Source organism: Alosa sapidissima, chromosome 6, assembly GCF_018492685.1.
Source record: "Alosa sapidissima isolate fAloSap1 chromosome 6, fAloSap1.pri, whole genome shotgun sequence".
NCBI classification, from domain to species: Eukaryota; Metazoa; Chordata; class Actinopteri; order Clupeiformes; family Clupeidae; genus Alosa; species Alosa sapidissima.
In genome coordinates, this window is record NC_055962.1 from 11932000 (window position 1) to 11958502 (window position 26503).

General features: G+C 42.3%; 1 protein-coding gene across 1 annotated transcript; it reads left to right on the forward strand.

Annotated features, from left to right (window-relative positions):
• Positions 1-1093: 1093 nt before the first annotated feature.
• On the forward strand, positions 1094-26503 carry hif1ab (hypoxia inducible factor 1 subunit alpha b). Its single transcript, XM_042094855.1, has 15 exons — positions 1094-1440; positions 13361-13551; positions 14964-15115; positions 15256-15340; positions 16503-16609; positions 18163-18365; positions 19026-19132; positions 19457-19604; positions 19953-20281; positions 20895-21079; positions 21327-21449; positions 23251-23663; positions 23884-23989; positions 24353-24476; positions 24747-26503. The coding sequence occupies exons 1-15, from the start codon at positions 1409-1411 to the stop codon at positions 24905-24907; spliced, it is 2466 nt and encodes an 821-aa protein (XP_041950789.1). The 5' UTR covers positions 1094-1408; the 3' UTR covers positions 24908-26503.

Genomic DNA, 26503 nt, shown 5'->3' on the forward strand with positions numbered 1-26503 from the left:
GGGTACGTGAGATTTTAAAATATACATATCATTTGCAAAATTTGCAATACATTTAGTCATTGATTATTAAAATTGAAAATGTTCAAAATAGTTTTTTTCCAAATGTTTGAATTTTGTATGTTTATCAGTTCCAAAGTTTAATAAATTAGACACTGATGGCACAGTGCTCTGTTTTAAGTATTTTTTTCTCAACTAAAAATGCTTTGCGCTGGTTAGGGGGTACTTGGCTAAACAAATATTTCACAGGGGGTAGCCTACATCACTGAAAAAAGGTTGAGAACCACTGACTTAAACTATGCCAACCACAAGACTATGTGATATAAGGGGGCGATATGGAGTCCCTAGGCCACACCCGGGGCCAAGCCTTTGTCCATGACAGCTTCATCATGATAACTTTTGTGTGTGCCAAGTTTCATGAGTTTTCGCCAATTGGAATCACCTCAAAAAAGTCAAATCAGGATAAGACAAATTACGACTAATCCTGCGGAAACAATAGGGCTGTGCACCTCGGGTGTTCGGGCCCTAATAAAAAGGAGAAAGAAAGTGAATATCCTACACAAATCAACCTCAAGTGGTGGAAAACTCAACAGTGTGCAGATTATATTAAACGCGCAACATTTTCGACAGATGTAGATATAAGACATTTGATTCACGGTCTGAAAGGGAGCATAATTTTCCTGTTACTAGGTTTTTATTTTTGTTTTAATTTTTTTCCCCAGTCACTTCTGTTGGGCTTGTAGGCTTATTTCTCTCCCAAGATCTGGCAACACACACACACACACACACACACACACACACACACACACGCACAAACGCACGCACGCACGCACGCACAGAGAGAGAGCGAGAGAGAGATATTTCATTTCAGAATAGATATTGTGTGTAACCTGCAGATAGACTTTCATCCACTCCTACAGGAAACATTCATGCAACATTATTTATGCTTATAAATTCATTACAAATGTTGTGCCTCCGTTTGACAACAATATAGTTAATCTAAAGAGTTAAACTTCACTGGTGTGACGTAGGTATCCGTTATCAACAAGGCATGTGATTGCGCGCTCCCGAGGCTCGGTCGGTAGCGAGCACAATTTCGCACAGCCTACAGTCAGTGCAGATTCAACTCACGGACAGAGACGCAACTCTTTGTGGTGAAGATAAACACTGTGTCGTGGAAGACTAATGTTGTGACCTTCGTCTGAACGGCGTTTGGATCCCCTTGCATAAGTAGACATTAATAGAGTTTCTATCTCTAACATTAATCTGGAATTATAGTCAAGGTCTTTTCTGGGATATTCACATCAGATTTGCAGGACAGCCACGTCCTTCAGTAATAATAGAGCTAGGTGTTGCCGTTTCACCGCGGTGGTCTGGGAAAACTATACTCATAGATAGGTTCCACCCCGGCATGGATGTTGGTGTTGGCACTGAAAAGAAAAGGTACGTTACTCTTTGAGTCTTATTATTCATAATTTTGACTGAACAACTTAACTCTTTTTGTAGTGGCTAATGTGTAGCTAGCTGGTAGTAGCTGGGATTCAAGCTAAGTCGCCATTTTGAAGTCGGCTAATGTTAGCCAAGTTAACGGACCTGCACAGCTTAACGTTAATCGTTTGTTGGTGGCCAAGCAGTCGCATATCGCTTAAATGTTAACTAACGGTCTCATGCTGCTTGCTACATCAAGTTTTACAACACGTTTTAGATAGCCTAACGTAAGATAACGGTGAGCTATCGTTAGGTTCTAAGTTGTAGCAGCTAGCTTACGTTACCTACAACTGTCAGAAGAGGTTTGAACATCTTGTCAGCCCAATGTTTGTTTACCTGACCGTGGAAATCATGATTGAATAGAGATAGGGTAGATTACTTAACTTTCGATATTGTCTTTGCTGCTAAGTAGCCTAACTTAGCCACGGGTAGTCCTAGCTCGCAAACACTTTCTGGCTTGGGCACCCTTTTTGATAGCTGGCAAAGCTAAATTCGCCCCCTGTCAACGTGGTGCGCAACATGCCGTTGTCTCATACCACAGTGGATGAAATATATGTTAACATTCAGTTATTGTCACTCTGTCTGTCACTTGACAGCTTTGCAAACAAGTCACTTAGATGGAGATGTATGTTTAAGTGTAACCTGGCTGCTTTGACGTTCGTATTTTTTTTGTGCAACACATCACACTACAGGTGTATGACAGTATCATGGCCGCGGATTGTGACGTTATGCTAGAACTAAATATGTTATTGTACAGCGGGGAAAATAAGTATTGAACGCGTCAACATTTTTTTTCAGTAAGTATACTTTCAATGAGGCTATTTGCATGAAATTTTCACCAGACATTAGTATTAACTCAGATAATCCACCCATATACAAAAAATCCAAACATTAAAGTCCATAGGTAGGGCATAACCCTTATGTTCAATAAAGTGGAATGACACAGGAAAAAAGTATTGAACACGCCTGCTGAAATTTCTTAAATACTTTGTGGAAAAGCCTTTATTCATAATGACAGCTTCAAGGCATTTCCTGTATGATGAAACTAATCAGTCACAGTATTCTGGTGTGAGTTTGGCCCATTCTTTTAAACAGGAAGTCCTTTAATATTGAAGATTTCAGGGGTCCCTGTTGTGAATCCTGATCTTTAGCTAACTTCCAAAACTGTTCAATTGAATTGAAGTCAGGGCCTTGACTTTCTTTCTCTGAAACCAGTTGAGAGTTTCCTTTTCTGCTGGAAAGTCTTACCATGTCTCATCATCATCATCCTGGTGGATGTAAAGATTCTCCCAGAACAAAATGACTCCATTCATCATTCCTTCAATTGTATGAAGTCTGCTAGTACCATGAGATGAAAAACAGCCCACACCATGATGCCACCACCTCCAAACCTCACTGTTGGTAGGGTATATTTAGGGTGATTCACAGTGCCATTTCTCCTCCAAATATGGTGTGTAGTATGACATCCGAAAAGTTACATTTTTAACCAGAATACATTCTCTCTAGCCTGGCGGGCCATCCTATATCATTGAAATGTATAGTCTGGAATCGAGCCATTCACCTCGCTTAATCCAAGGGGCGGGCAGAGAATTGTCTTTCAAACTGCCTAGGCATGCAATAGGCCAGCGCTACGACCATATCCATATCCGGTCGGCAAAACGGCAAATACATCCTTCTTCGAAAGGAATGACTTAAGTGCATTGTGTTGCTCAACTTTCCAAGAAAAGCACAAGTCCAACTCCTCCAAAGTTGACGCCAACGCCGATTCAAACAACCGCTCTTTGTTCGCCATAGCCACATTCCTTGTTGTTCACCGTCGCAGGACTGTCGTTATCCTGTTAAGCCCGCCTTAAGACTCTCTAACAAAATAGAGCGCCGTGATTGAATAACATCCACGGTGTTAGCCAATAGAAATTCCTATGGTTTGCTACTAGACGTACAGGCTGAGCAAATTAATTTGCCGCCGCTAGGGTGCGTCTAGATTTCTAGGCTACATTCTCTCAGTATTTCATAGGATTGTTCAAGGAAGTTCGGGATGAGCGTGCATAGAGGCCATGGCGGTGGAGTGCATTACCTATGATTTTCTCTGTAACAATTGTACCTGCTGCCTCCAAATCTTTCTGGAGCTTTCTCAGAGTGGTCCTTGGCTCTTGGGCTACTCTTCTGACTATCCTTCTGACTTCCTGGTCAGAAATCTTGCAAGGAGATCCTGTGCATGGCCAGTTGATGATGTAGTGATGTTCCTTCCACTTGCAAATAATGGCTCCAATACTGCTTGCTGGATGATTCTGAAGTTTTGAAGTGCATCTGTAACCAGTTCCATTAATATGTTTTGCAACAATACGGTTGCAAAGATCTTGGGAGGGCTCTTTGCTTTTACCCATCATGAAATGTTTCTTGTGTGACACCTTGCTAACAAAAACCTTTTTATAGCCCACCAGTGTACTAACCCAGCTTATATCAATTTGTACAGATACTGTAGGAGGGATAATTTCTCTAACTACTTATAGATTCCAGTTAGTTCCTTGCCATTCTTTGCGTTTTTGTGTACTGCTTTTTCTTAGCGTGTTCAATACTTTTTCCCTGTGCCATTCCACTTTTTTACTCATAACACTACTTGTAGACAATGTTTGGATTTTTATATATGTGTGGATTACCTAAGTTAATACTAATGTCCGGTGAAAATTTCATGTGAATAGCCTCACTGGAAGAATACTTACTGAGGAAAAGGTTGACATGTTCAATACTTATTTTCCCCGCTGTATATTGTTTGTTTGTGCCTGGCAATATATTTGTCTGTCCACATGTTCCATGTTAGACATGTAGCCTACCATGGCCATACGCATAACATGACAAGAGGAACAACTTTATCAGAACCCTCGAGTAATCACAAAGTTACAGTCTGACAATAAATATAAAACTGTATTTGGACAACAACAACAAAACAGTCTAATGCACGACTGGAAGACATTCGATTATAACAAGAAAAGTGAAGATGGTCAATCATCAGTTGCCTGTTTGATGTTGCAAGAAATGGTGATCACTTTGATGATTGTGTCAACTCTTGACATCACGTTTTCAAAACAGTTAACACCCATGTCTAAACAAAAGCACTCTGGCCAAAATTATAAATTTTGCTGGCAAAAAGCTCTTACTCTCTCAAAACACTTAGGACCTGAAACATGCAGCAAAAGCAAATTTTGCCTTCAAACAACACATCCTTCTCAAAATCAGTGTTTTTGCCATGTCTGTTCCATTTCTTTCTCATTCTCTGGTATCAGAAAAAACTGTGACAAGACAAAATGTACTGAATAAAAAATAATTGTATTAATTTCTCCCAAGATGTAACTGTCATTGACATGTAAGACCTACAGTCAGCTAGCCTAGAAATCTAGACGCACCCTAGCGGATTACATTTGCTGCCAGGGCTAGTCTAGCAACTCTCCGTCGGCTTGTGAGCTGGAAAAATTAAACTTCTATCAGGCCAATCAAATCATGTATAAAGACGTTAGACGGGCTTAACATAATGATTGATGGCAGAGTTGCAACGGTTTGGCTTGAACTCCCTGTTACTTGAAAACAAAGATGGATGTTGCTGTTGGCGAACAGCGTGACACGAGTTAAGCTTTTTTAAGTTGGCAAAAGTTTGAACTAGCCAACTAGCTCCGCTGGTGGGAAAACGCAAGGGACTCATACCGCTGTCCTATTGCGTGCAGTGGGAATTTGAAAGACAACCGATTATCCCGCCCCTCGGACTGAGCACTGCCAACGGTGAGTGCCCAGACCCTACATTTTAATGTGGGTCTGGCTCGTCAGGCTAACAGTCAGCACCTAAACAGATACATTTCATTAAACTACAACTTGTCATTTTTCATTGAAATAGACCTACAGTAAACACCTTTTGTTCTGTTTACTTCACCAAATAGGCAATACAATACTTTCTCAAAATGTGCCTTAGACCGATACTTGAAGATCCGCACACCGGAGAGCTCCCATTTAAGTAATTGTTTTATTGGTAACGTTTCAAGCCCTTACGGCCCTTTCTTAGACGAAACCGTGCTTGTTCAACTTAGATCCATACTTGTAAATAGCAGCACAGATCAGGCATGGCATCTCTTATGGATAATGAATGATTGCTGATTGAAGAATTGTGCAAAGGAGTTTCACGCAGGTGTATCAGAGATTCAGACTTATGCCAGGAATCTCTACCACCTTTGAAAAGATGTTTTCCTTTTGTTTAGCACGGGGAAGCCAATAGAGTTTGGGGTATTTGAATGACATCTGTGTTAACTGTTTTGCAAAACGATGTGTGACAAATATGTGAACCCAATGGAAATCTGTGAACACATTCACAAGAGATGACTTCTGCTGTGCAAATAACGTGTTAATGAAGACCAAGTGGATCCCAGTTTCTTTAAGCAGGTCAAAGCAATCGAGAAAAACTGTAATACACAAGATGACCAAGGGTTAAGACGTCGTTTCCCAACCTTGGGGTCTGGACCCCGGGTAGATAGATAGATAGATAGATAGATACTTTATTGATCCCTAGGGGAAATTCAAGAGTGGGGTCAGTTGAGATATTGGGTGTCTTACAATTGACCAGTACATAAAAATGTATGAAATCTCCCATGATATTTAAGTTAAGTAACTAATCGGATCTTTCGTTACAATCTAGCTATGTAAAAATAAACTTAGACATCCCACGTGAGATTTATGGGTAATAATGCTTGATCAATGTTCCAAGCAAAATAGCAAAATAACCAGTTAGTCAAACAAATATAACAAATATGCACAATAAATAATTAGCTTGCTAGGACATTTGGGGAAAATGCAGCAGAGATGAGATGTGCTCTCAACATGTTGTGAATGATTGGGGTTGCCAACATTTTGTGACCTCAAAATAGGGTCACCTGCCCCCTTACACACACACACACACACACACACACTTACAGTTTTCTACTCATTGTAATCTTAGGTAAGCAATCTAGTATCAACCCTGTCCTTCACAATGAAACTCTGAAGCAGACATATTTTAGGGAGGATATTTTTCACTGAGAAAATAGAGCCCTTTGTCATCTGACAGACTGAGAAAGTCATTTGTTCTCAGGGCCATTGAACTGTTCAATGCCTCACTTAAGGGAAGAGGAGAGATAGACTTCTCTGCATAGTCTGTCTGCCTCTTCATCCCCTCCATGTTTGGTACTGTCTGTCCACTAGCCACTTATACCTCACTGTTTAGCACATTAGCACATATGCATAACCCCCCCCCCCCCCTCCATGCCACAGCCGAACTGTGGCCACACTTATACATTTTCTTAAATAGTTAAATATATAGACTTTACTTTACTTTATTTCTGCATTGTCGCACTGTTGACTTACTCATTTGCACTATCACCATGACCACTATCACCATTGCACTACCACCATGACACTCATTCACACAGAGCACCTTAGAGCACCTTACCATACCTTACTATGCACAGAGAATCACAGGCTCAGTCCCTGCCTCAGTCATTGCAAGCGCCTCTGATTTATTAATCACCACTATGTGGATACTGTTTTTTTAGAATTGATTTAGATTAAGTGTTAGTATAATTTGTATTTTTGTAATTTGTATTTTAGTATATTTTTATATATTGTATTAAGTGTTAGTATAATTTGCATTTTAGTATATTTAGCATATTCTTTATCTTCTACTGTCCTTACTGCTTAGTTGTGTTTTTATATTATATACTTTAATGACTCTTTCTGCTGTTAAAGAATGTGTTTGTGTTGTATGTATGCTGCTGAGACCTTGAATTTCCCCTGGGGATCAATAAAGTATCTATCTATCTATCTCTAATGTCTTTATGTAAAACTATAGAACCAGTACAAGTTTGATGGAGAAGGGGTTGTTTTGGTAGATTTTTTTTTTAAATTGGGTCAAGTAAGGGGCTGAAATGGACAACTCCAGAGATCACAGATCAAAACTCTCTAACTTCCCCTAGCTATCTTCATATCTGACTCACTGCATTTCATTGACGTCAGACAGACTTCCTGTCTTTGCATGTGGCAAGATATCCGACCAGAAAAATGCACAATCAACATTTTCTGACTTCGCACTGTCTTTTACTTCCTTGAAACGTTTCTGTTTCTGCCCCCGTGGACCATCATTGGTTATTCCAGTCCTTTGTTTCGAGTTTAGACTTGATCTGATTGAACTTCAAGAAAAACTATCGGCCTTTATATTCTTATATATAAGCTCACTGTCACATCACATCCTGACATTGCTCTGAATTCATACCTAGGCTATTGTAAATGATTCATACCTAGGCTATTACAACTTATTTGTTTGAAGATATCCTATTAAGGGCAGTTTTGCACCTTGCATGTCTACGATGTTTTTGTTTTGGGTTAATCTGTAGCTTGAGGGCTTACTGGCCATGATCTTTTGATTATTTTCCTTCTGTCTCTCTCTCTAGCTTGCACACACACTCTCTCTCTCTCTCTCTCTTTCTCTCTTTCTCTTTGCACATGCACAACCCTTGCGCATGCTTATGTTATGCAATGCACTGCATTCAGATCTGGGCTGCCTGAAAGTCCTAGGAAGCAGTCCAGGCTGGGGATTGGCCATCGGAGTGTTGGGAAATGGGGGGGTTGGGTTGTCTGCGGAGGGAGGGGTGGTGATGCCTAAAATGACCGTAGTAATAAGGGATCACATTTGATTGACACACACACATTTGATTGACACACACACATTTGATTGACACACACACTTGTTGACTAGTCTAAGTTGAGGCAGGTTTGACTCTGATGGTTGGCCTTAGAGCTCGGTTGATACTAGCCGTCTGAAAACCACAGAGCTTTGTTGTGGCAAGACTGTGAAACCAATTTCCTCCATTGCTTTTTCTATACGGTCAACAAGCAAAATACAGCGCTATTTCAAAACTTCTTTGCGAAGTTAGCTGAGGTTTAGGTTTGAAGATGTAAACAGTAAGTTACTCTTCCACAGTACAGTCTACATGAAGGATAGGAACACTAAGAAGGAAGACCCTTTACCCTGCCAAGGTATCATTAACCTCAGTTCAACAGACAAGGATGCCTGGAAACTGTGAAACGGGCTAGCCTAAATACATTAACATTAATTATTTAGCAGATGCGTTTATCCAAGGTAACTTATGGTTATGGTGTTTAGCAGACGCTTTTGTCCAAAGCGACATACAAATAACACCAATATAAAGTTAAATTTAACAGTAAACAAATTAAGGAGAATAGCAATAATATATATATATATATATATATATATAACAATGTCAATTCAATCAATAGCCTAATGAAAATAAATAAATACTATAATATACAAACCATAATGCATAAGAAACGCTTAATGAACCAAGTGTATGTTGAACAGATATGCCTTTAGACCCCTCTTGAAAGACCCAAAACTATCACAAGAACGGAGAGCACTGGACAACACCAACAAGGATCCACTGATCCACAAAGAGTCTTGAATTTGACCTAGCGTTTATGGCTGGTCGACACAACAGACACTCATCAGAAGACTGCAGTGGGTGGTTGGGGATATATATCTTGATCATTGAATTAAGATAGCAGGGAGCGGATCCAGTCAGTGTTATAGGCCAAAGTGAGAGATTTAAATGGCTACTATAGGGAGCCAGTGGAGAGTAAGTAGGAGAGTAGTTACATGTGTCCTCTTTGGTTGATTGAATACCAGGCGTGCGGCAGTATTCTGAATCAGTTGTAACGATCTTACTACACAAGCAGGTAGGCCAGCTAACAGAGAATTACAATAGTCCAGCTTGGAGATGACCATGGCCTGTACAAGAAGTTGTGTGGAATCTTGTGTCACATAAGGTCTGATCTTCCTAATGTTGTAAAGGATAAATCGACATGTCTTTTGTATGTTAAAGGGAAACTTGGCAGGATTTCCCCCTCTGCTGGAGAAATTGTGCATTATGCTATTTCAAACTGTGGAAAAAGGTAACGATAAAGCACATGGATTTGTTTACAAGCTAGCAAAGCGGTTAGCATAAGTTCGGCAGACAATGTGGATGTTACAAGGTAAGAAACACGATTTAAAACGAGTTTCTTGTTTCTCACTTCTCTTTCCGGGACGGTAGTCTCAATGTTGCAAGGTTGGTTTTCCGCCTGGGGACGCTAGGGGCAGCGGGAAAAGTCACCATTTTCACCGGAACAGGTCATTTAACCATCCAAATGATTTCTAAACGGGTTTATTACGTTGAAATAGTTGCCAAGTTCCCCTTTAATTATATTTTTTTGTCCAAGAGGAGTTGCTTTCCTCTGGTGCGATTTGCTGAATGAATATACATCTGGTAAAGAAGTTCACTGAAGTGCCATGAGGTGGTTACAAGAGTAGGGGATGAAGATGACTTGGTCTGCCTTATGTAGATATCAGTGGAGTAGAATATGTGCATTGAGAAAGAGCTGAGTTGAAGTTGGGTCGGTAGTGTGACCTATTGCCCTATTGGCCTCATATTGACACCATTTGGTTCGTCATTTTGTAATTGTCGAAAATCCTCACATTTCAAAATACAGCTGGATTGACAGCCATGTACAACTACAGTCTGCATGTGGATTTGCATCAAAGTCAGCTGCACAGGAAATGACTGTAATAGACACTTTTCGCTTGATTATAATGCTGTGGAAAGACAAAAAGTCCAAATTTGGATGAATTTCTCTCAAGATGCTTTCAAAGAGTAGTCTTGGCATAGTTTATTGACACAGCAATAAAAAAAGACCTTTTTGTAGTTTATAGTTTACTACTCTTATTGGAGCAATTTACATGCTTAAAGGACCAAATGAATGAGACCTTTTCTTTGTGATTGTGGTCCAGTGGTGGCTTCCAAATCAATAAAAAAACTAGAGGGTGGTTACGTTGCTTCCAGTGGCTGCTACCATTGTGCCCCTAAGAAAGACATTTAACCTGAGGTGCTCAAAGGGGACTGTAATTACAAGGGCAAGTAGTTAATTGTAAGTTACTCTGAATAAGACCATCAGCGTAATGACAATAGTTCCACCAGATAATAGAAGCCACCAAATAGGCAAGCAGCAAGTTCTCATGGGTTCTCAGAATGGCTGCAGTATATTGTTCCCCTTATACCAATTGATGTTGCTTCCATTTATACTTCCTCGAATGAAAGCAGTCATAATAAATAAAGGGTTAAGCTGGGACAATGTTTCTTTTTATGATGCAATTTATTCTAATGTTCCCAGTAGTCACGTGAGGACATAGTTTGCCAGTTTCCTGGTCGGACTATACAAATGACTTGACTTCTGGTAAAAAGCTGTAGGTAAACAATGGGTGTTAAAGGATACCTTTCCATTTTTAGACAGCCTTTGTAGTAACCTCAAGAGAAAAGTGTGTGGCATTTGTCTGGTTTGCATATGAACTCAGTGACTTGTAAGTCCATTCTGTGTGTTATTGTCTTATTTGCTTAGTTCACACAAGTGTGTCTTTCATAAACAGATGGTAGAAGTTCAAAGCAGCACTTAAAAGATTTAGGCCTAACTGATGAGGCTAATCATGTTTTATGGGACAAAAGATGGTCAACAAGATCCCATAATATAAAGCAAATATTGAATATCTTAGATCTTGACAAATGTGGTAACAGAATTCAAAACTTCTGTGGCCCGAATGACTGGTTGGAACATGAGCAGTTGTGCTGGAAATGGAACATAATTGAGGTTTTGTAGACAGTGTTTAGTTGCACAGATGTTTCATCAGCCATGCATGGTCAGCCCCTAAGGTTTACATTGCTGACTTGTTGCAGTCAAAGAATAGTTTTTTTTTTTTTTTCCATGTGGCTGAAATGGCAAATGCCTTTAAAAAAAAAAAAAAAAAAACGAGATCTAATTTGGCATCATGTGTAGTGACCAGAATGAGAGAACATGTGTATACTATCCTAGCAAACGTGTGAGCGTGTTTCATAATGTTGTTTAAATGCATGGCCCCAGAAAATGATGCTGTTTACAAAGAGCCACTCATGATTCTAATGAAGAATCTAATCAGAATGCAAAGACAATTGCAGTCAAAATACAGAAATTTTACTGTGCACATTTCACAAACATCTTGTATAAAACCAATACAAAAAGTAGTGCAACTTACAATAATTATACTTTTTTGAAAATGGTACAATTTAAAATAAAACCTCTCTGTTAATATGCTTACTCTGTCAAAGAGGCCTATCAGAAATGTATTGTTATTGTGTGGTTTACATGACGTTGGTGGTAGGCTAATGTTAACTTCATGTGGATGTCTTGTTAGCCTCCCATGAGCTTCGGTTCGGTTCGCTAGGCAAAACATTAACAAAAAAGTTCGTTTTGGTGCACTGATGACAGTCAGGATCATTTCTAACTAGCCAGCTAGTATTGCTCAGTGCATGTCTATAACACGCTTTACTTGCTACCTGGATAATTTCAGCGAATATTCTTAAGGTGAGATGAATGATAAGATCATTAAACTTCACTGTGTTCGGTGGGTTGCTAACTAACGACATCACCTACTAGCCAGCTAGCTGTTGAACAATCTCAATAGAATTTTTGTGACGGTAAATCCTTTTCAATGCAGTATCCCTTAACGTTTTTCCTTAACTAAAGAAACAATTTAAGGTATTATTTCTGTGCAACACCCTTAAATAAACCCCTTACCTAAGGAGAAATTAAGCCTTAAGGGTCATACTTCAGGGGAAAAAAGGTGTTTTGTGTTTACCCTCACTATGCCTCGCAGTGGCACCATGCGTGCGTGTGAAAAAAGTCCCGTCTGAAACACTGTCGCGCTGCGCAGTGTTCCAAACGTTGTGTAATCAAATACACCGGTATGGCGGTATATTAAAAATTCATATCATAACGAAAATATACACCGGTATACGGTGTGAACCGGTATACCGCCCAGCACTATCCAATAGGTAACTTGGGTTAACTGCTTGACATACTGAAGCTGTCATTTGAGGTTGTTTTATGACCATATTGAATTGGTCACCTTTTGGACTCAAGACCGCTTTTTAAATACATGGCTGGTGGCATTTTTTTTTATTTATTTGCTGGTCTTCCTAAAAGCTTCCAAGTCTTTCCGTCTGTCTGTCATTGTCACAATGATGCAAGGCCTTGTCATCATGTTGTGATTTGTACCAACTGGGAATACATTGTTGAACAATGGTGTTTATGTTGAACAATGGCTGTTTATATAGATGGGTTGATTTCTGTCAATTCGACAGTTGGTTTTACCATAGAAGTACAGCATTGAGGAGGAGTCATACACACATCTTCTCGCACACACACACACACACACACACACACACACATACACATACACACACACACACACACACACACAGAGAGAGAAAGCTCACTTCTCAGTGTTAGGACATTTTTTATTGTTATTTTTGACACGCTGGGAGTCAAAAGCAGCATTGGCTGGCACGCACTCCACTCTGTGCCGTTGGCGGCAGCCCAGCGAGTGGAACTGAGCGCCATCCTGTCACTGTGCCGTGCCACTCCCTCTGCCTGGAGCCAATAGCGTCGAGGTCACTAGTTACTCTGGTCCCTGGGCCGCAGCCAACAAGTCTGCTATGTTATGTGTGTAATGGCAGTACACTCCCCGATTAAAAGGCAGAGAGGGAGAGAGGAACTTAGCTGACCTTCTAGAGTGAAGTTGGTGTTTAGTTTAGAAGTTCTGTTGTTCAGTTTCTTCTTCTGTCCTGTAGTCTTTATGGTTTGTTTAGTTTTTTCTTCTTTCTTTTGGCTTTTATGTTTTGTGTTTTCTGTTCAACTGATTAAAATAAAGTGAATTTGCCCCCTTACACCCCCCCCCCCCCCCCCTCTCTCTTTCTTTCTCTCTCCCTCTCTCTCTCTCTAGGGTGAGCTCGGAGCGCAGGAAGGAGAAGTCCCGCGATGCCGCCCGCTCCCGCAGGGGCAAAGAGTCGGAGGTGTTCTACGAGCTGGCCCACCAGCTGCCCCTGCCCCACAATGTGACCTCCCACCTGGACAAGGCCTCCATCATGAGGCTCACCATCAGCTACCTGCGTATGAGGAAGCTGCTCAATGCTGGTCAGTGCATAGCGTATCACCCCACCACACTTCAATCCTAGACATAATAAAAAGGTATCGCTCCATGCAGTTTTGTTCATTGAAGATAATGGTTTGGCATTCTTTAGATCAATGATAGAAGGTCCTTGATCCCGGCAAAAGATTTTTCAATCTCAGCAGCCAATCAAGTTGCATCCATTGCCTCCATGCTCTTAATGCCAATTGTTGGTGTTGGTCCCAGCTGTCCCAATGTCTATGCAATTGTAGGTGAGCAAGCATATTCTGCTTGTTGTTAATGTCACAAGCGATACCAGCAGAAGGACTGGTAGAGGTGATAACATAGAAAACATTTTAAAACAAACCATCAAAACAATCATTTGCCTCAAGAAAGCCCTATGCAATACTTAACAAATCTTTCCTTGATTCTTCATGTAAATTTGCCATCAGGGCTAGTTTATGTTGCTGAAAGAAAAAAACCTAGTGCACCCTCATTTTTGCTTTAACCCAGGGGTTCCTTTAAAAATAATTTTAGGTCTTAAGTCATATTAACTTCCGGATTTTCCATACAAGGTCATAAACAACTTTTAGTCACGTCTTAAATTTATACGGTCGTTCATTCATTGGTTCTACTATCGCCTTTTCCCCCGAGAAATGTGCTCATTCATTCATTCATTCATTCATTCATTCATTCATTCCGCTTGTAGTTCTGTCTGAGGAGTCTGGGTGTTATCACAGCATTCCAGAACTACAAGGTCCATGCAGCAGTGCAGCAAACAGACTTGATACAAAAGGCTTTAGCTGCCAGATATTCACAGGAACCCGCGCAAACTCCGAAAAATATGTTATATTGAAGGGAATTTTAATGACCAGTTCATTTTGTAATTCGTGTAGGGGATAAATCGATTTGCTACGTCTATACTGTATGGCTATGCTAGGTGAACGATTCCCCTATTACAAGTTCGTTTACCATCAAATTGACTTTGTAAAGGTTGTATTGAGGTGAAAAAACTTGCATAGTGTACCTTTAACTTCTCTGCACAGCTTACTCGTTGCTAGGTACACAAACCTTTCTGGTCGACTTTACTGAAAGCAGAGTCTAGCAGTTGCAGACAGTCTAACAGGAAGTATGGTTTCTGGTGAAGCGACCATGTGTTTTGGTGTCATGGTTACTTTGGTGATGTTTTGGAAATAGGGCTGCATGATTTTAGACAAAATATCAAATACTGATGGCACCTGGCGGTTTAAGGAAGTCTAAAAAAAGTATTCAAAACAGGAACATCCTGCCATCCATTCCTTGTTTGTCCAAGGAGGGGGCCGTGTTATAAGCATAAACAGCAAGGCGGCTATTCTGATCCCTGGGGTTCAACCCAGTGTTGACCCAGATGCTCTTGATGTTGAAACTGACACTCCGTCTCTATTCTGTTGTTTGCCAGACGCAGATGTGGAGGAAGAGGAGTCCGAGTTGGACAGCCAACTCAACGGGTTCTACCTGAAGGCTCTAGAGGGCTTTCTGATGGTGCTCTCTGAGGACGGAGACATGGTCTATCTCTCGGACAACGTCAGCAAGAGCATGGGACTCACACAGGTAAATAGGTGGTCCTCCTATGAACTGAAGGTGTGACCGTCTTCACCCTGACTGAATCTTCATTTAGTGTACTGTATGTCTTCATGCTCCATCATTAAATGCTTTCCCCTCAAATTTCTTTTTCTCTCTCTGTTTTACAGTTTGATCTGACTGGGCACAGCATCTTTGACTTTGTACACCCTTGTGATCACGAGGAGATGAGAGAGATGTTGGTCCACAGAACAGGTGAGTCCATTATCCCTCCCCCCCAGATGACCCTGAAGATCATTAGATCAGTGTTTTTCTACTTTTTTTGTGCCACGGCACACTTTTGACACTTAAAATGTCCCACGGCACACTAACATCCTGTGTGAAGAAAAAATAAACATACCATAGCCTAAAATTTCAAATAATTCACAGATATGGCCTTATTATGGCTTCTATGCAAGACCTGCTCAATAAAACAAGCGCCCTCTGTTTCATTTGTAGGTGACTATATCTAATTTAATTGTTGTTATGAACTGAATACATGATGATTCTATGAATACTGGATATGGGGCCCCCGTTGTACAATGCCTGCATACCACAAATAGTGTAATCATACAATCAATGAGAGCATGTGGTTATACATTCTTTGAACAGTTGCTTTTCTGGACCAGTCAGTGACATTTGGGTAATTTTCTGCGGCACACCTGATGATCTCACGCCACACAAGTGTGCCCCGGCACAGTGTAGGGCTGGGCGATATATCGATATAAAAGATATATCGATATCATATCGACCATATCATATATATCGATATAGTTCAAATTTGCGCCGTTATCCTTGCTCCACGCAAGCTGCTGACTGGAGCTCTCTGCACTGCTCCCCTCTTTGCACTGCTGTGAAACGGCACGCTACTTTTCTTATATAAATATATTTATTTCAGAAAAAGATTGGCCTATTTTATTTTATAGGCTTTTTTTATTTAAGATATTTTTTATTTAAATGTGCACCTTACGGAGCTTTGATTTAAAAAAAGGCACTCTAGTGTTATGTTTACATTTTATTGTTATTTGAGTAGTGAGTTTTCAATAAAACTATTGTCTACTGACTACTGTCATTTTACAGCTCTAACTTTGCAGAAAAAATATGGGGATATATATCGTATATCGATATTCAACCTAAATATATCGGGATATGACTTTTGGTCCATATCACCCAGCCCTAGCACAGTAGTTGAAAAACACTGCATTAGATACTCTCAGGCTGATTCAATGGGCCTGATAGGACGTGTGGTGTTGGAAGTGACCCATCTCTCTCTCTCTCTCTCTCTCTCTCTCTCTCTCTCTCTCTCTCTCTCTCTCTCTCTCTCTCTCTCTCTCTCTCTCTCCTCTCTCTCTCTCTCTCACCCTCCTTTCATCACCAGGCAAGAAGGGGAAAGAGCAAAATACAGACCGGAGCTTCTTCCTGCGCATGAAGTGCACGCTTACCAGCAGAGGGCGCACAGTCAACATCAAGTCTTCCACCTGGAAGGTAAGAGTTTAGCCTGAGAACCTCAGCGCACAACGAATGTGCTCTTGCATATCTGTCTGGACACTCTCCAAATGAAACGGATTTCCAAATCTACAAAACCGCTTATTTGGTATGGGGTGGGCTCTAAGAGACTGAGGAACTCAACGCAATTCTCAACTGAGAGTTGGCCTGGTGTTAGCCAGGCTTCTAATCAGGTCCAAATGGTTCCCAGATGAGTACCCTTAAGGCTAATTCACACTACCCTGACAAATGCTAACACACACATTACATCCTCAACATCTAACGTTTAGTTGTTTTGGGAATTTGGACTGGTGTGTTAAAACCATTAAGAAGGTGTTTTGTTTATTTCTCCCATTCTACCTAACAACCACTTGTAGAATTTTGAGAATGTTTTGTAGTTTGTTGGAACTGACAGTGTGGTGTAGTGAGTGTAGGTGCCATTGGAAAGTGTAAATGAGCTGCAGTCTTCTTGGCTCGGGGCCAGGTGAGCACCTGAGTGGAATGGTACAGTTAATCCTCTTGACCAAGAGCCAAAGAAATCTCCTGCTTTCATGCATTGTTGGGACAGGACAGGACAGGATCGTGGAAGTGTCCTCTGCCCTCTGTCCTACTCTTTGGAGGCGTGTGTGTGTGTGTGTGTCAATAGTTTGCCCCTATTGATTCTCAAGACCCTACCCAGTCCGTTTAAACAAAGCGCACCATGTGGAAGACATTCCCTGACTTAACACTGCAAACAATCTGCAGACAGCCCTCCAACCCCCGCAGTGTCTCCCGTCTCCCCTGTTTTGTCAGACAAAGATCAGAAGAATGAAAAGGGTGGAGGAGGTGGCGGTTTGGCCGAGGGTCAGTTCCTCCGATACCACGGATCCCCCTTGAGATGTCTGACTTGAATTGTTTTCAGTCATAATAAGAGGAACAGACGGACCACCCTCGACAGTGTTGGGATTCCGTGCCGGTGGCAGTGTCCGGCCAGGCGCTATTGTTTCACTCAGTACCCTCAGGGCCCCAAAGCCGTAATTACATTACATGCTGCACATTCTCAGGATGCATTGCTGATCATGATCCGAGTTTGCCACCATCTGCATATGTGATAACTGTTTAGTACTAATGAATAGAGGTTCTCAACCTATATTCCTAAGTACAAATAATGGCCATGGCGTCGTTGGCCGCTGTGGCCACTGTGGCCCTGGTGCCCTGCATGATGACTTCCCCCTTCTTTCCATGTTCTGCTTATTATCCCATCTGTTATGATATGTACAACAATGTTTTTCACAATTTGCGGTAGGTTTTGCGGAAGGTTTTGACTGAGCATGTTAACATAAAATAATAATACTGTCATCATCGCAAACTGTTGAGTAAGGGGCTCAGTCGTGTTTGTGACGCACAGACAGCCTTGTAGCCTATTTTGCTTAGGCCTTTAGGAGATACTTGACCCAGAGTTCTTTTGAGATCAGTGGCGTGAATCTTGTGATATCTGGGATTTTGACATTGGCCAATGGTCTGTGCTGTCACCTTTGGATGACCTTTGCATCCGTCCCTCCCTTATCTGGCAGGTGCTCCACTGCATGGGTCATGTGCGTGTCCAGGAGCGTGAGGAGGTGTCCACCGACTGTGGCTACAAGGAGCCCCCACTCACCTACCTGGTGCTGATCTGCGAGCCCATTCCCCACCCGTCCAACATTGAAGTGCCGCTGGACAGCAAGACCTTCCTCAGCCGCCACACCCTGGACATGAAGTATTCCTACTGCGACGAGAGGTGCGTGCGTGTGCGCGTGCGCGTGTGTGTGCGCGTGTGTGTGCGCGTGTGTGTGTGTGTGTGTGTGTGTGTGTGTCTTTTTCTCTGGTCCTTCTCTTTCTCACATACCCACACAGTCTCTATTTAAAAGTCTCCACACACCCAGTGGCAGTGGTCTCAGACATGCATTTAGGCATGTAGTGAACAGCAGGGGAAGTTCAGAGGAAGCGGGCCGTCTGTCTATCGTCTGCCCTCATCGCTCTCTACAGTCATAGTCTCCTGTTGGGTGGAAAAATCTGATAACTGGTGCGTTGTTGAGTCCCATCACGAGGCAGTTTCTAAAGAAAACCAAGGCGTTCGGCTTCCTTGTCTCGGTGCCTCTCTGCTGTGCATACTCTCTCTTCCACATCAGATGACAGAATTGCAGAGGAGAAAAGATTGTACTTAGCCCTGCTGGTGACAGCAGCTTGGCGCCCCCTAGAGGTGGGGGAAAATACCACAGCAAGGAAGCGGCCATCTTGAGTCATTTCCTTTCACTGTTGTCAGATTGCAGCCTTATTACCTAAATAGGTCTTAAAATACACACACGCACATCATGTCTGGTAGACACTCAATCCTATTCTTGGCGCCTGGTGCGAAAGCTCCCATAACAAATTCTCCTGTGTCCTGTGCTGTCTTTAGGATCACAGAACTGATGGGCTATGAGCCAGATGACCTGTTGAACAAGTCCGTGTACGAGTACTATCACGCCCTGGACTCCGATCACCTTACCAAGACACACCACGACTGTAAGCACATTGACATAGACATCCAGTAGTGAAAGCAGCAGAGATTGTATTGGGTTATGACATAATAATATTGTGCCAAGATGCTCTGCACTATTTGCAGTGGAATAAATATGTTTGCTAAATGTGGAGGAATCAATAGTTATTAGCAAAGTAATATTAATAATAAAATGAAATAAAAATAATATTACACACTACAACCAGGCCATCACAAATGAGGATACCTATAAAGATAGGAATCAACATCATTTAAAGGACTTACACTGTGGTAACCGGTGGTAATGCATTGTAATATATTCTCATTTGCCATTTTATTTTTGCATGCAGTGTTTGCCAAAGGCCAGGCCACCACTGGCCAGTACCGCATGCTGGCCAAGAAAGGTGGCTTTGTGTGGGTGGAGACCCAGGCCACGGTCATCTACAACCCCAAAAACTCCCAGCCCCAGTGTATCGTGTGCGTCAACTATGTGCTGAGGTAGGCAGGCCACTCGCTCACTAACAATCACAGTGATTTGGCAAAAATGGACTGAATTTGTCAATATGATTGTGGTGTTGGAAGTTTCTTTTTTTTATTGTTATATTTCATATGAAATTATTCATAGTAATTTGATATAGTTATGGTGTATTGATATTTACTTCTTTTTCTCATTTGCTTTCTTTGTTTTAATCTGTCTCTCTCACTCTCTCTTTCTCTCTCTCTCTCACTCTCTCTTTCTCTCTCTCTCTCTCTCTCTCTCTCTCTCTCTCTCTCTCTCTCTCTCTCTCACACTCTCTCTCTCTCTCTCTCTCTCTCTCACACTCTCACTCTCACTCTCTCACTCAGTGGCATTGTGGAAGGCGATCTGCTCCTGTCCCTGCAGCAGACCATCACAGAGCCCAAGACTAAGAAAGCGGAGAAGGAGAAGGTGGAAATGGACAAGGAGGAGGAGGAGGAGTTGGAGGTGAAAATGGTGATGGAAAAGACCTTGAAGGAGGAGGACGAGAAGGAGAAGGAGAACTCTGAGCTGAACATCACCAAGCTCTTCATCAGCCACAGCGAGGAGAGCGACTCCGACAGCCTCTACGAGCAGCTGAAGGCGTCCGGCTCGGACCTCACCCTGCTGGCGCCTGCCGCTGGAGACACCATCATCTCACTGGACTTCACCGGACCCGGTCAGAACCCAGAAACCCCACACTCACACACACACACACTCCACTAAAGACACCTGCAGAGCAATCACCTGTCCTCTATAGCTCTTATCACATGTTTAGTATGACCAGTAGCTGGTAGACATGTTCAACAGGTAACTTTGCTGCTGTTCAAAACTATGTCCTTGCAGACATTTTGAAAACTCGAACGCTGCTGACAACGGGTGAGGAGTACAAAAACCAGGAAGGTGGACTCCTCTCATTCTTATGTTTTTAACCCACTCTTGACAAAGTTATGGGTCTTTAGGAAAATGGTGGAAGGTTTGATCCCTGAAAGATTTCTTTCTGTGGGACGAGGTACATTTGGGTACAGAGCAGTGAGGTGCCCAGTAGTGGAACCCCTCAGGCTTGTTGACCTTCGGGGTGAACAAGGCGAATAATATTATGGGAAGACGGTGGGCGATCAAATATAAGAGTTTCTGATTTAAAAAAAAAACAAAGCAAAAAAAACAAACATGAAATGTCACTTTTCATTCCCCTCTTCCTCCTCCAACAGTCAACGTGTCACTTGATCGGTTTGTTGTTGTTGTTGTTGTTTGTCGTCCTTTTGTTTGACCGCCTGTGCCTCTGCTCACAGACTCTGACCTGCAGCTTCTGAAGGAGGTGCCACTGTACAACGACGTGATGCTTCCTTCCACCAGCGAGAAGCTGGCCCTCTCCCCCATGACCTCCCTGGAGTCCTCTCCGTCACTGGCCAGCCCCCTGACCCCTGACCCCGCCACCACGGCGACCAGCTCCAGCCCGGACACCAGCTCCCCAGAGGTACTTGGCCCCCTCAAGCTCCCCGAAGTCTTTAGTCTGCTTGTAAGACTGTTCAATTACGTAATATCGCAGGAGGTCATTAATGAGATTTAATGAGATGGAGAACATTCCCCATTTGCTAATGGTCGCTATCCACCATTCAGCCCAAAATACTGAAAGTAAAGTTGTAAATCTGGATCTGGTTTAGTTTGACTCCTGTTGATGGGAACAGATGTGGTTTAAACTTGTGTTGTTTATGTTTCTCCAGCCCAGTAGTCCCTTGAATTACTGTTTCACTGTGGACCCAGACATCGGGGCTGAGTTCAGCATGGACATGGTGGAGAAGCTGTTTGCTATAGACACCGAAGCAAGAACCCCATTCAGCACTCAGGTATGTACAAACATGCCTATTCTCTCTGGGCATTTCAGTCATTGTTATTGACTCCTAATCACTTAATATTCATCTAAATTGCATTGCAGTATATCCAGTGTTATCACATTTATTGGTTAAATATTGCAAAATGTCACAGTGATATGTCACTATAGTCTAGCAGATGGCATTAGTCATCACTTGACACAAGCTTAGATGAACTGCTCTTCAAAATCTTCATTGCACTCGGTTCATGATGCTTAATGCTTTTACCATCTTCCAACATTTTCTTTCTGACTGTAATAGCCTTACATAATAGGCTTACATAATAACAGACATGTTGTTAACATTCAGATGGTTCTCAGTGGAGACACTGGAGCAGGGTAGGAATTTCACGGCGGCCACGACGGCCATGGCCATCGGTGCCCCTTGCGTTAGCCGTGATGCCCCTTTGAAAATCAGAGGTTTACAGGCCACTGTGGTCTTGGTGCCCCTTTTTTTCAATATTCTGGTTTGCGTCCGACTAATAGCGTATTTTATTAGCCTATGGCCTGACAAAATAATCTTTTAGATTTACAGCGCAAATTAATGTGGTCTTTTACACAGTGGAGAAAGTGACAGTGCACGGCAAGAAAGAAAGTGCGTCCAGATTCACCCATTTTTCTCAGTTGAACTACTCACGAAGTAGCTTACTCATCATACAGAAATCACAAGTATCACATCACATGAAAGAGCTTTTTCTCATGTTTTAAACGATGTTAGCCGTTTGGTGAACGGTTCACGAGACAAATAAATACTATGATTAAATTTAATCATAAATTAGGTTCTGCGCCTATCTCCCTACCCATCTTGGTGGATTAGGCCTAGCCTACTTCACGAACCCTTCGTTCAAAACATGGCAAACCATATATCGTAAAATAAACAGCAGACCTTACCGAACACGAAGGTTTAAAGCAGTCCCCTGTACAGTTAGCCGTTCCAGAGTAATCCAGTTTTGAATTTGCAGCAAATTTCGACATGCATGCCAAATTTGGGCTTTAAGTTTCACAATGTGTTTAAATTTAATTACGTGATTTCATAACAGGCCAAATACAAAATCAATGTTACAAATATCGCCTAGATGTCGGTAAATATTAAAATCAAAGGATATACAGCTGACTACGAGTTTGTTAAAATAGCCTTAATGATCACAAAATGCTAAGCATGCATCTATTCTAGGCTATTTGAGTTTCTTAAAGCTGAGCTGTGCTTAAATTGTTCAATACATGATTTCATAACAGGCCAAATATAAAAATGTTAATTATAGCCTAGATATCTGTAAATATTAGATGATCAGATGATTTACAGTTCTATGTAATAGCCTATGTCATGTTTCATGTTTTTGTAATGTTTCATACAGTGATGCAGGTCTACTGCTGTGAATAGGCTAAATACAATTTTGATCATTTTTATAGCCTGTATACTGTAACTTGGTGCCCTGACATGTAGCCTTTGTGCCCCCCACCAAATATGCCCAACTGAAGTCGTTCGACTTGGGTTCAATTCCCAACCCGCCATTGCGAGTCTGTGTCACTTTGGATAAAAGCGTCTGCGAAAAACCAGTCAACTTGAGCTTTAATCTTTAACTTCATGTTAAAGTCATAGAAGTGTCCCAACTGCGGGTTGGGAATTGAACCCAGGTCGACCGACAGCCCTCTCGCAGGTTCTCTGTTGTTGAGTCTGTGTCACTTTGGATAAAGCATCTGCTAAATACCTTTAACTTTAACGTCCATATGTCAGTGTTGAGAGGCAGGCCTCTAACATGCTCCCTGTGCTCTTGCAGGACATGTGTGATCTGGACCTGGAGATGCGTGCTCCCTACATCCCCATGGACGACGACTTCCAGCTCCGCATCCCGTCGCCCCTGGAGACACTCCCGGTGGGCAACCTCCCCATGGCCGACATGAGCTCCATATTCCAGCCGCTGCCCTCCGACACCTCCTCCTCCTCGCCCTCTGCTTCTCCCTTCTCCTCCTCCTCCTCCCCCTCCCACTCCACCTGCTCCACCCCCGCCCCTTCTCCCGGTGTCAGGGTGGGGAGGCAGGAGCCCCTCTCTCCCGCGCCCCTGCACATGCTGGTAGAGGGCCAAAGCACCCCCAAATCCCCGCTGCGCGCAATGCATCTCCAGGACTCTGCCTCAGACGTGCAGGTGCGCAGCCTCCTAGACCGGCTCGAGGCCAGCAAACTCACCTCCAGGTAACGGCACAAAATGGTTGGTCAGACAAGGGTATTTAATCGACTTAATCGATTAATCGTCAATTATGACTTTTTTCATGTATTTGTTTTTCAGTTGAATTATGTTTAAAATTCATTTTTATTTATTGTTAATTGTTTAAAGTTTAGAAAATGGTTGATGTTTCCAAATTGTGGCACCTCCTATCTTCCATTTGCTCAGTGGTTGCCATGTGTGTTTCAGAATGTCAGTGGTGGACCAGTCATCATCTCCAAAGATGCAGGCTCTGCAGAACAACCAACGCAAGCGCAAGCTGGAGACCACCACACTGGCCCAGGCAGTCGGACTGGTCAGTCTCTCTCTCTCTCTCTCTCTCTCTCTCTCTCTTTTTTTCTTTATACCACTCTCTCATACATTTACTTTTTTTTGTGTAAATTTTATTGAAGATGTGAGGCTTGTGATAAAAAAACAAACACAGATAAGCGGTTTCCTCAGGTTTAAATAGTGCTTTTCAAAGTAGGACAGGGAAGAGTGACTGAAGAGAGTGGACAGAGAGGTGGGGTGGGAGTGGGACTATGAAACAGCCGTGGTTTGGATTCAAAACTCATGCCCCTGTGAGCACTTGGACCCAAATGTGGTCTTAATGCTATTGCTAGCACCACAGCTACCACCCTTCCGTAGCATTCTGACATGGTCCTGTCTTCTCTCCCAGGGTGCTCTGCTGCAGAGTGTGGACAGCGCCTTAACGACAGAATCTGGCAAGAGGGCCAAAGTGTTAGAGGTAAAGGGCTCCAGTGTGCTCGGCGGGAACAAGACCATCCTCATTCTGCCCTCTGGTGAGTGAAACTTGAACAAAAGCACAACAATTCAACAACAAATTGCTTCACCTGTATGGTGCTGTTTTAGACCTATCCAGGTGAACTCCGTCATAGTTATGCACACAGATATAAGTTGATGGCCATCAACTAGATTGGTGGTACCAACAGACTCGTACACAGAGCAAACCTCATACCTTAATAAACTTTGCTGTGATTTCTGTACATTTCGAGGAAAGTAAAGTGACTGGTGTAACTGACTCACTGTCTCTTCCTCTCTCTTTCTCTCAGACGTGGCGAGTCGTCTGCTAAGCAACTCGCTGGAGGCGGGCGTAGCAAATGGCCTGCCTCAGCTGACACGTGACGACTGCGAGGTCAACGCGCCCATCCAGGACCGCCACCACCTGCTCCAGGGAGAGGAGTTGCTGCGGGCGCTTGATCAAGTCATTTGATTGCTCTCCTGCCCCCCTCTCCCTCTCTCTCTCTCTCTCTCTCTCTCTCTCTCTCTCTCTCTCTCTCTCTCTCTCTCTCTCTCTCTCTCCTGGCAATACAGGACACCTCCACAACTCCCACCCTCCTACCCGCCCTAGAACTGTGCCCCAGATAGCAACCCCCCCTCCCTCCTTCCCATCTTTCTATTTATATTTTCTATACACAGTTCTTCTTACACGCCTGGCAAATGACTTGCTACTTCTGTAATTGTTCAGACCCATCCCCACCATTCCTACCACCCCTACTCCCATGTCCCTCAAACCCACATCCAATCCTACCCTCCATGCGCGCACACACACACGTCTCCCAGAGGGAATTAGAATGTAGAGGGCACGATTGCCTCCTGATTGTGGAGACCCAAAGGGTCAGGGATGTGGTGTGTATGTGTGTGTTTTTGTATATGTGTGTTAATGGCGTTGCACAGTGGCATCCAACTTAACCGAAGAGTTTTTTCAAAAAACACATGTCCAGAGCACACACCTCTCACATGGTGACCACCTCCCCAAAGATGCCCCTCCCCACTCTCCTTACCCCCAACCCCCATCCAAAATAAAACAATGTCCCTTGTTCTCAAGCAGTGTGTTGCTACAGTCGCACAATTATCTATTTTCTTAAAGAAAGACAAAAACAAACAAAAGCAAAGGATACCAGCAGTCCATGCAATATACAAAAAAAGGATTGTAAAGGATGATTACTTTTAATGGAAGATTTGAACAATTTATATTTTCTCTCTGTCTGTCTTGTCTCGTTTTACTTTGTTGGCATTGATGTTTTTCAGTGTTCTTCTGTAGCAGTTTAATGTTAAGAGTTTTTTTTTTTTTTTTATGTATGCCAACATGCTACTCTAAGGTTTTTTTAAAAAAGAAAACATTTTACCATGTCGCTTTCCATTCATAATCTTGTTCCATCATTGCGGTCCAGTTCACAGAGATGCACGAGTGGACCGTTCAAAGATTAAATCGCAGAATTAGGTTTGGCAAAAAAATGGCAATGTAAACTGACTGTTAAAGGGAAATCAAGAGTCACCCCAAACCATAGAGGGTAAAAGGCGATACCCCTTTTCCCAGTTGGTGAGTTAGGCAATGCGTCATAAACACACATTTCGGGGATAGTTTAGAATTCCCAACTCTATTTGTAATAGATGTCTAGAAGGCTTGTTTTTGTTTTTTGCAATCATGTTTTATTAGGGTGCATTGTAACAGGTTTGTTGATGTGTTAGACTTTGTCAGCGTATATGAATATATATCAATCGTACAAAAAGGCAACTCCGCTACCATCTTTTCACCTTATTCATTACAGTTCTCGGGCAGATAAAAATGCATGTATCAAGACAATTTCTTTCCTACTGTGCTCATCAAGATCATCTTGTAAGTAACAATGTTAGCGTTGTTAACTGCAGCTAGATAATTTTGTCTTTTCATATTTTAGAAATGCTGTTTTCCTCTGTGATTCATCATATTGTAAGCCTTTGTTTTAATTCATCTCTGCACCCGTATTCTCTTAACACTAAATGTATCGTTTATTGCATCATCAGTAAAGGACAATTGTGGACCAGA

What these genes read in the sequence shown, in the direction of transcription:
- hif1ab (XM_042094855.1), top strand. Translation starts at nt 1,409, where the DNA reads ATGGATGTTGGTGTTGGCACTGAAAAGAAAAG. An exon ending in GAGGAAGCTGCTCAATGCTG is followed by an intron (nt 13,552 to 14,963) that starts GTCAGTGCATAG and finishes GTTGTTTGCCAG; the next exon opens with ACGCAGATGTGGAGGAAGAG. An exon ending in GCCAGCAAACTCACCTCCAG is followed by an intron (nt 23,664 to 23,883) that starts GTAACGGCACAA and finishes TGTGTGTTTCAG; the next exon opens with AATGTCAGTGGTGGACCAGT.